Source organism: Prinia subflava, chromosome 3, assembly GCF_021018805.1.
Source record: "Prinia subflava isolate CZ2003 ecotype Zambia chromosome 3, Cam_Psub_1.2, whole genome shotgun sequence".
In the NCBI taxonomy this organism is placed as follows: domain Eukaryota; kingdom Metazoa; phylum Chordata; class Aves; order Passeriformes; family Cisticolidae; genus Prinia; species Prinia subflava.
This window is the reverse complement of record NC_086249.1, coordinates 14,328,151-14,339,073: the sequence shown is the minus strand read 5'-3', so window position 1 is coordinate 14,339,073 and position 10,923 is coordinate 14,328,151. Positions and strand designations below refer to the sequence as shown.

At 43.9% G+C, this 10,923-nt stretch overlaps 1 protein-coding gene across 1 annotated transcript; it reads right to left on the bottom strand.

The window, feature by feature from the left end:
• Positions 1 to 10,385: 10,385 nt before the first annotated feature.
• LOC134548520 (circumsporozoite protein-like) lies at positions 10,386 to 10,835 on the bottom strand. The gene has a single exon (XM_063393422.1). It carries the CDS (start codon positions 10,833 to 10,835, stop codon positions 10,386 to 10,388), a length of 450 nt encoding a protein of 149 aa, XP_063249492.1.
• Between the last annotated feature and the right edge of the window lie 88 nt (positions 10,836 to 10,923).

Genomic DNA, 10,923 nt, shown 5'->3' with positions numbered 1-10,923 from the left:
TCCTGGAGTATTGAAATATCAGAATAGATCACAATGGTCTATAGAATTATACAGGACAATCTATAGATTTATGGCTGTTAGGTATTGAATTGTGACGTTAAAACTAGAAATGGAAACTGCTGAGAAAGCTTATGAATATGTATAAAATACCATCAAACCCAGCAATAGGTGTGCAGTCGGAAGGGAAAACCCCTGCCACTGTACCCAGCGCTGCCTCTTTGCTCACACTTTACCATGTTAATTAATTAATTATTAAATTGCTGCTTGATATATTGGCCGTGTCAAGCGTCTTATTTTTACCAATTTGGTGGAGAATGCGGGCACCTCCAATCCATTGAGGGAGGCCCCTGATCTCGGGGAGGCGCCCCACCTTGCAGGTTTTGCCTCAGGTGGCCCTGAGTGACTGGGGAATCTTTCAGGGAGAAGGAGATCCTCGAGGTAAATTGTGAGCAAAGGAACTGTGAGCTCCCGGATAAAGCTGCAGTGAAATTCACCTGTAATAACTCGTGCACAGAGACCCAGGCGAGAAAAGGAGGCTGTAAGTATCGCTTGGTTAGGTGGGCTAAGAACGGGTACACACGTGTGAGAGTGTGAGTGGTGTGTGTGTGAGACGTGGTCTGACCACGAAGTGATTGTGGAGTTCTTCTAACCTCGGTTCCGTGTCTCCGCGAGGGGAGCGGCAGGTGAAGGAACAAAGCGAGTGTTGGTGAAGGGAATTCTTTCATATAAAAAGGTCGGGGGCGGGATGCGGCAATAGTTGGGGAGGATTTCTTTACAGTAAATCAGAGGCGGGAAGCGGTATTGGTTGAAGGGACTTTTTATTAAAGAAATCCTAGACAAGTGAGAAAATAGGAAGGCCTTTCATTACTGAAGTCAGAAAGAGTGTGGTCGAGGCAAGTGAGGGAATACCCGTTTCTTAGGATGGGTCAATGCCAAGGCAAGGACCCAGGGGTTGGTATAAACCAACAGGAAAATAGAAGTACTAAAGGTACTGGGAAAGGAGGGAGCTTTTTACCACAGGACAGTCCCCTGGGGTTAATGTTAAAATTTTAGGATGAATGTAAATCCAGGAAAGGAAAAAGTAAAGAGAAAATGATGAAATACTGTATGATGGAATGGACTAAAGAAATGACACGACCTGATAATTTGTACTGGCCAATGTACAGGTCATCTGAGGAGTGGATCTGTCAGGCCCTAAATGCCTGTGTAAATAAAAAGGATCCAATTAACCAAGAAGAGAGCGATTATGCTGCTTTATGGCACAAGTCCTGGCCTTCTCCCCTGTATGCTTTAAAAACCAAAAAGGAGAAGAATCCATGAGGCCACTTGCACAACCTCCCCCCTTATCTACCACAACCAGCTGCCCCACCAGAGGTGCCTAACCCAGCACCCCCAGCACCTCAAGCCCCTATGGCACCGCTTGCACCTCAAGCCCCTGTGGCTCTGCCTCGTCCTCCAGATTCACCACCTGCACATAGAAGCAGGGAGACAGTTCGGGCAGAAAGGCGCAAGGACAGTGATGATGAGAGCAAAAGGGGCCAGTTAGATCCATTAAGGAAGGTACTGATAGTAAGATACCAAGGGGGGAAGGGGAGGACAGCTATTAGATATGTATCAGTACCACTGAACACTGGGGATGTGAGAGCCCTTAAAAAGGAAATGGGGATGTCTGATAAACTAGATCAGTTCCTGGGGCCCAAGAGAAGCCACAATTAAGCTATTAAACTTCTTAGAGAAAAAGGGTTTAAAAGCTTCAATGTCCAAGTTGCAATTTGTAGAAGCACAAATGAAGTATTTGGGTCATTAGTTAAGTAAAAGAACAAAGAAACTGGACCCCGAATGAGTATCGGGCATACTTGCCTTACCTTCTCCCAGAACAAAGGGAGAGATAAGACAGCTGGTAAAACTATTAAAGTATTGTAGGCAGTAGATAAAAAAGTATAGTCAAAAAGCAAAATTTTTATATCAGAAGTTAACTGGAGAACAGATTCATGATTTTGTAGAGTTAATTGAATTACAAACTAAAGTAAGACCAGATTTAACTGAAATTAAAAAAAAAAAAAAATTATCTGAAGGGGAGAAATATTTCATCAATAGCTCCTCCAAAGTATTAGAAAGGAAGCAGAGGTCAGGATATGCAATTGTAAAGGGAGGAAACATGTTGACAGTAGAAAAGAAAAGGTTAAGTTCCAGCTGGCCCGCACAAGCCCGGGAGTTATATGCCTTATACCAGGCTTTAGAACTGTTAAAAGACAAAGTGGAGACTGTTTATACAAAGTATACTTTTAGAATTGTACATACTTTTAGGAAGATTTGGAAAGAGAGAAGTTTGATCAATACCCAAAGAAAATGGTTGATCTATCAAGAATTAATACTTAAAGTGCTTGTATCATTAAAAAGACCAGAAAAAATAGCTGTTACACATGTAAAAGGTCACCAAAGAAACACAAGCTATTTAGCAAGAGGAAATAACATAGCTGACCAAGCTGCAAAAAGAGGCAGCTTTTGAATTGAAAGAAACAATTCAGTTGAATATTATAACAAAAGTTCAAAGAGAAGTCCAAAAAAAAATTTTATAGCTCCCAAGAAGCTATAAAGAAATTAGATACTAAGAAAGAACAAAGAAAAGGAGTACTCTTAGATAGGAGGGAAATTTTGTCCAAAGCCTATGCACAAAGGATTTTGAGCCAATTACATCAGCATACTCATTGAAGAACCAGAGCCTTGTGTGATCATTTTTTAAAAATATGATGGGTGTATTGGGATTTTTTTGAAATAGCAAAGCAAGTAACACAGAGGCGTGTTACTTGTCAGAGAGTCAACAAAAAGGTAATGAGGCAAACTTCAGCGGGGAGGGCGGTAAGAAAATAGTCTATGAACCTCTTGAAAGAGTTCAGGTGGATTATGCTGAGCTTCCAAAAGTCAGTTAGTGGAAGTATCTGTTAGTAGTAGTAGATCAACTAATTCGCTGGGTAGAAGCTTACCCAGCTGTAAGGGCCACGGCCAAATTTGTAATTAAAATACTACTAGAACAAATTATTCCCCGATTTGGGGTTATTCGAGCCATTGATTCTGATCAAGGCTCCCATTTTACCTCTAGTGTCATCAAAGGGGTAACACAAGCCATGGGTATCTCCTGGGAATACCATACCCCTTGGCACCCTCAGAGCTCTGTGAAGGTAGAAAAGAAGGACCAAACTATAAAACAGCATTTAACCAAATTAATGACTGAAACCAGAATGTCCTGGAAAAAATGTTTACCTTTAGCATTGCTTAATATAAGAACACTTCCTAATGCAGATACTGGGCTATCAGCATACGAAATCCTTTATGGAATGTCATATTCCCAGGAGATACCCCAAACATCAGTAATAGTTGAAGATATGACTATTCAGAAAATATATCCAAACAATTAGACAACATGTATTAGAGTTGAGAGAAAAAGGAATATTGGCTCAATCTACCTCTCTAGGATTTAGCATACATAAAATAAAACCAAGTGATTGAGTGCTAGTTAAAAGCTGCAAAGAGGAGACCTTATCTTCTAAATGGGAAGGCCCACATTTAACCCCTTAACCACTGATACAGCCATCCGGACTGCAGAGAAAGGCTGGACCCACGCATCACGATTAAAGGACCAGTGGGACCACCAACAGAGGCACCGGCCGAGCTTCAGTGGAACATCTCATCTGCTCCTGGAGAACTGAAAATAAGACTTAAAAAGGATTGATGCATGTTTCAGAAACTCTTGTACCTGAGGTTTCAGAATCAAAACCTTCCAAGGAAAGTGAAATGTCCTACCCAAAACTGTAAATGTTTTCCCTGGGGTTGTTTCAGGTGCACTGAGTGTCAGAAACTGTGGTATACAAACTTGGTGCGGGCAAGGATCCCTAGTACCCTTTGCTGGAGTTGTAGAGATGAGATAGAGAAAGAGACAGGTAGAACACTAAGGGCTGCAGTAGAGAAAGGATACATTAAAGTAGGTGATAAGGATTGGTGGAGGACCTGGCTGCACAGGACACGGGCTGGGATCGATCTGCAGGAAGAAGCAAAGGCAAAATTGGAAAAAATTGAGTGTGATTACAACAATTGGATACCAGACGGATACCAAATTGAAATAAGAGAGTGGCACAGAGCTAAGCTTCAGTGGGCCTGGCAACAATTCACAGGTAAGAATAAATAGAGGGCAAGACCAGACTGACCTCTGCCTTTGCCACCAAGAAGATGAAATTCCCAACTGTTGGCAGCAACCCAATAGGTTGGAGGGGTGGAAAGGCATGTCATACTGGACCTCTCGTTATATACCTGATCATGTGTGTAAGCATTGCCACGGCAATTGACAATTGTCACCCAAGTCACCAGTCAGTGAAATGGAGAGGAGTCACAACGGTATCCTTTGTTGGTCACACCCATATAAACAAAGGTGGTTATGATGAAAGTCAGTTAAGTGTTTGTGAAGAGCAAGGGAGTTTTGGATGGCAAGGAATTTAGGAGCAAGAGGAGGAGCTGGCTGTAATTACCAGACACGTCCAAGAAGAGAAGAATATATATGTTTTACCAAAGCAAGTATGTGGAGATACACTGATGGGGGAGGAGTTTAATATGGGGAGAATTTAGTGCAGAAAGCAGTAGAAGGGTTGAAAACCCACTCTGAATCTAAAGTTGCTTCCCCAAATTTGTATGAGAAATTAAAGAAACAGCTGCCAGAGTTAGACCTTTCCACTTTTGGAGAAATTTTTTATGGATTTAATGCAATGAATTGTAACAGAATTAAATATTTCCAATTGCTGGATTTGTGGTAGGACCCAAATGACAGGGCAATAGCCTTAGAGAGGAGAAGGGTTAGAAGTAGCACAAATTTTAAAGTAGAAGCGAACAGGAATTACAAAACCTGAAGAACGGACAGAAGGATAGGTATTGACAAATGTAGTGATAGGCCAAGAATGCATAGCCAAGAAAGGGAAAGCTTTTAGGACAAAGGTAGGGGAAACCCCTTGCAGGAAAATGTATACCACAAATTTCTCTAAAATCAGTGGTAGCCACAAAACCCTGAAAGATATTTAAGTAACAAACAAATGCCTGTTCAACAATAGAATTCTATCCTTCAAGCTCCATGGTGAGACCAGTTGTTTGGAAGAGGGGCTTGGTAGAAGAAAATAGTATATATAATATTGTGTTCATTGACTAGACTGTTGTTCTTACCTTGCTTAATTCCATGCTTTGTTCAGCTTATCCACTCTGTAATACAAGGTATGCAGGTTGCTGTGATGCCTGTAGACCCTGAAATAGCTACAGGGGAATTTAGCCATTTTGAGAAAACATCTAAAATATCCAAAATAATGAAATTGAAGAAAAAGGACAAAAAAAGGAAAAGTTTCTGAAGTTTTGGCCAGATTCGAAACCCAGACACGAATAAGTAAGATAAATAAAAATTTATACAAGCAGAGTGGGGACCGTGAAATACAAAGTTATGTTTCGTGTCAGGGAAATGAAGAAAATCTGTGTAATTGTAGTTGTAGAACACAACAATGGGACAGTTATAAAAGATGAGTTCTAATAAACAGCTGAGGAAAGCATAGAAGGAAGTTTTTGAATAAATCTTTTGCTTGCAATTATCTATTATAAGTCTCAAGCTATTCTGCAATGTGTCCTTTAATTATAACTTTAGAAGCTTGCTTTGTATTAAAGAATTTTAAACTGTAGTTTTAGAGTGCAAAAAGGGTTTTTTTAGACAAAAGAAGGAAATAAGGAGGGGGCTCAGGCCTCACACAAGGTGGGAAAACATCCTGGACATGAAGATATGACTTCAGCTCACTGATTTATGGCTCCTGGAGAGGGAAACGGGACATCAGCATTGGAGATGGATGGACTTGAAAATAGAGATGGGACCCCACATCTGGAAGCCAGATCCCACCACCTGGAAAAACATATCCTGGAGGTACATCCTGGAGTATTGAAATATCAGAATAGATCACAATGGTCTATAGAATTATACAGGACAATCTATAGATTTATGGCTGTTAGGTATTGAATTGTGACGTTAAAACTAGAAATGGAAACTGCTGAGAAAGCTTATGAATATATATGAATATAGCAAATAAAATATCATCAAATCCAGCAATGGGTGTGCAGTTGGAAGGGAAAACCCCTACCACTGTACCCAGCGCTGCCTCTTTGCTCACACTTTACCATGTTAATTAATTAATTATTAAATTGCTGCTTGATATATTGGCCGTGTCAAGCATCTTATTTTTAACACTGGTAAGAGACTGAGTTATTTCCTTCAGCACAGCCCAGAGACTCTCTGAGTTGTGTTGGCCTCAGCTCCTGGAGCACTCTCTGTTCTCAGGGCAGGTTTGAGGCACTGATTTTAAGAGACAGCTGGCTCATGCCTTAGTGCTGGATTGCATTTCTCATATCACAAATCCTGCAGAGAAGTGGTGAAAAAATTATTCAGGTCCAAAAAGTACTGCCCCTATTAAAGACTCAGAGCCTGCACCAAATGTGTAATTTCAGCTCAGGCACCTAGAATAGGCACAGTGAATGAGAATGGAAGAAAGCAATTCTTCAAAGAGTCATTAGTCTTTACGAAGAGACTAAAATTCATTAAATTTTCCCTTACATTCACTGGACTGATGAATGCAATTAAAAGCTGCTTCACTGGAAAGAGCTTTCACTCAGTTATTTCCTTCATCTCGGACTTGGGCTCCATTAATAACTATTTTTACATGCTGGCTTTCACATTGTTGACTGTTCCTCCCGACCTTGCAGTGCAGTGACAAAAGAATCATAGCAAAGTCAAGCCATTGATTTTTACTCTTTCCTTGCTACATGCATTTTTTTAAAGTGCAGTAATTTCCCTCACCATGCTGAGATGTGTTCTACATCTTTCCCAGGACAATGGATGTATCTGATCAAATCCATCAGCCAGGTAAGCCAGATGAAACATCTACTGCTGTTCAGAAATTAGATTCTGCATTGATTTAACTACTAGAAAGGCAAATCTCCATTATTTCAAAAAGCAGTGAAATTGCCCTCAATTCTCATTTCCTATCAGTGTGGGACAGATAAAGCACTGAAGTGGAAGTCAGAAATCCATCAAATGGCTCATTGACTCGGGCCAATTTAGAATGTTTTTTCTTGTGCTTCTTGACTGTGTGTCTACTTCTGTAAATAACTGTGTGGAGGAGAAACCATTCCTGTACTTGTTTGTGCAAACTCTGTTTTGCTTGGTAACTTAGAATAAGCCTCATTTAAACAAATCTATGAAACGTTGCAACTCCCACCTGTTTCCCTCCAGTCCCACAGGAGTAAATGGCTTTGCCTTGATAGCAAATGCAGTTTTGTGGTTTCGATTAAAATGATTTTATGCAGTTCCAATTGTTGCATCCTGTGGCCTCAGGCTGTACTTCCTTGGGGCCCACTGCTTTAAGTCTTCCAAAAAAAAAAAAAAAAGCTTCAATTCAGCCCATGGGCTCAAAGTGGACAAAAGGGAATGTGAATTATTCCAGCCAAAACAGGCTGGCCAACTGTGGTGATATCAAGGTGGGTAAATGGCTGGGGTGTGGACAAAATTAACGGAGTAACATTGGAGTGCTGAGAGTTCAGTTAAATAGTAACCAGGGGGATGAAAACTTGAGATGTTTAATCTATCATTCCATCTTTGTGTCCAGGGAGCAAGTGCTTTTGGAGAATGCCAAAGGACTGAGATCTCACATCAAAGATACAGCACAACTGGGGACAACATCCTTCTCCTGAACCATGATGTCCTCACTGCTCTGGGTAGCCAAAATGAACCCACGTGCCACCAACATCTCCACTGGCTTCAGCAAAACTCCAGTCAGTGCCGAACTGAGAGACCTGAAGTCCTAGTCTTGCTTTCTACCCCCCTATTCCCCACCATCTCCCAGTGTATTGTGTATTTCTTCCCTTTTCTCCCTCTCCTTTCACTTTTTTCTGGTGTTGGGTGGGCCTTGCTAGCTGGGACTGTTTTGTGACGTGTCAGAGCACCTGTGATCACAAAAGCTGCTCAAGCACAGTTTTAAACAGTCTGATTTGTGAGGGTTTGTCAGACACCATCACAAAAGGCAAGACCTGGTGCTGGGAACTTGCCACTTAGTGATAGCAAGTGAGAGACAGCCTCAGAAACAGCAGCTGCATTTTTAAAATCAGATCTTCTTTTTTTTCCCCCTTTTTGGGCTTGTTTTGTCTTTGAGGAAAGATGATCAAGCTACACCAGAAACAGCAGTGGCAACGATGCATCCAGCTCCCTTCAGCATCTGTTTTTCTTTGCCATCAGAAGGCACATTAGTTATTTACCTTGCTGGCACCCTCTGATAGATTTGCCAAACAGCAACCTGTGTTTTAAAATGCTGGTGACAAAATAGAAAGGGAACAACAGACTGAAAAAAAAAAGATTTAATTCTCTACTTCTTGTGTGTTTTCATTATATTGTGAGTTTAATGGGAGTGTCAGGAGACATTTGCAGAGAATAGTAAATAAATATTTTTGGTGTTCCTTGCCCTGAGTGTTAGGGTGGAATATGGAGCAGTACTGTAATAAGTTAGCTGAGACTCCATTTTCCCCATGCAGGAAAAGCCAATTCTTTATTCACATCACTTGTTTTACACAGTTTTCACACACCTCATTTGCAACACCCATGGGCTGGTGTAAGACATTATAGAAAATAATAAGAGATATACAAGACAATAATATCAACTCAAGAATGATGCCTGTTATCTTATCAGTAAGTTCACACTTGATAATTAATATTGTTACAGCAGATCTCAGGTTTGAGAGAGACACAAGTCAAGCCACAGACTCTTGTCCAACACTGTGAAAAGGTTTTGGTTTGTTCTTTATAATTCAGCCACCCTGATCTTAACTCCTCACTGACTTTGGACTGCAGCAAACTCCCAGCACAGGGTTCCTTTTGCAAACTCTGCCTGCTGCTTATTTCCTGCTGCAACACAACTGCAGGTATTTGTAACTATCTGAAAAGTTGAGGTAAAATATTCCAAATATTCACGTATCTACAGCAGTAAAATGGAACAAAAGAAAACACTGGACAAGTTACTGGTAAAACCTTTAATAACTCAGGTTGAATAGAACTCAAAGCTGATATAGAGGAATTTTGACAGCAATAAAGCTTAACAAAATGAACTCAACAGAACTCTGCCCCTAAAAGGACTTATGTTAATAAAACTTTATGTTAATAAAACTTTATGCTAATAAAATGTAGCTCAATTATTACCTCAGCAAAACATAAAGTACACTTTAAGAAAATGCAAAGTTAATCATTATTAATGCTGAATACAACTGTGATCTGTAAAAAACTGGAATAAAACATAGTCTTACATAGTCTTGACATAAGTCAAACTTAAAAAGACTGAAACTTAGCAGACATGAAATTTACAAAATTACCTTAATAAAATTCAGCCTTGCTCAACAGAAGGTAACAAAGCACTATATTATTGGACCTTAAGTAAACATTAACTGCAGATTAGCACCTTTAAAGGTTATAGATACTACAAAATGTAGCTTATTATAGTGTTATTAACACTAGAAGGAAATGAAAAATTGAACCATCTGTAAGAGAAATAACAGCATGATGGTGTACTTGGGGGATAAAAGTAGCAACAAACATATGAAACTCATGATTTAATTATGAGAAAAACTCATTGCGCCTGCAGACTTCACGGAACCATCACACGCCCCGCGCTGTGCTCCAGCCGTGGGGATGAGCTCCCAGCCCCGCAGGGCCCGGGCGGCGGGGGAAAGGCGGAGGGGAAAGGAACACAAAACCCCTCTAATAAAGGCCGCGTGTGGCAAAGGGGGGGACACGGAAAACACGCACAGAACACGGTAAAAAGGCACACAGCGCCCGCGGCTCGCACCTCCCGCCCCGGCAGAGCCGCGCCTCTGTCGGAGAACCCGCGCAGGGACCGGGAGCGCCCCTGGAGCCGCCGCTGTGGGAGGAGCCGTGAGGCGGAACGGCTCCGGCTGCTGCCGCCTGCGGGGCCCGCGCGTGTTTTCAAATTGCGCGGCGCGAATTTTCGCACTCGGCGAACGCGGTGCATTTTGCGATAGTACGCGGCGCGTATTTGCAACGCGGGGCCCGGCGGTGTCTGGAGGATAAAACCTCACCCGCGCCGAACCGGAGCGACCCCTGCCCATCACCGCGGAACCGGAGCGACCCCTGCCCATCACCGCGGAACCGGAGCGACCCCTGCCCATCACCGCCGAGCGGGAGCGGCCCCTGCCCATCACCGCCGAACCGGAGCGACCCCTGCCCATCACCGCCGAACCGGAGCGGCCCCTGCCCATCACCGCCGAACCGGCGCGACCCCTGCCCATCACCGCCGAACCGGAGCGGCCCCTGCCCATCACCGCGGGCTACCGCGGAACGGGAACGCCCCCTGCGGCCCCCGCCCATCACCGCCGAACTGGAGCGGCCCCCGCCCATCACGGCGGAGCGGGAGCGACCCCCGCCCATCACCGCGGCTACCGCGGAACGGGAACGCCCCCCCGCGGCCCCAGCCCATCACGGCGGAACCGGAGCGGCCCCCGCCCATCACGGCGGAACCGGAGCGACCCCCGCCCATCACGGCGGAACCGGAGCGGCCCCCGCCCATCACGGCGGAACCGGAGCGGCCCCCGCCCATCACGGCGGAGCGGGAGCGACCCCCGCCCATCACCGCGGCTACCGCGGAACGGGAACGCCCCCCCCGCGGCCCCCGCCCATCACGGCGGAACCGGAGCGGCCCCCGCCCATCACGGCGGAGCGGGAGCGCCCCCCCGCGGCCCGCGGGAACACTGCTCCCGGCCGGGCCCATTTCACAGTTCCCGCCCGGCGCGGCTTTTCCCGCAGGGAACTTCACCCGCCGCGGTTTTTTTTTTCGCGATTTTCTCCTTTTTGGCCCT

What these genes read in the sequence shown, in the direction of transcription:
- LOC134548520 (XM_063393422.1), bottom strand. Translation starts at nt 10,835, where the DNA reads ATGGGCCCGGCCGGGAGCAGTGTTCCCGCGGGCCGCGGGGGGGCGCTC.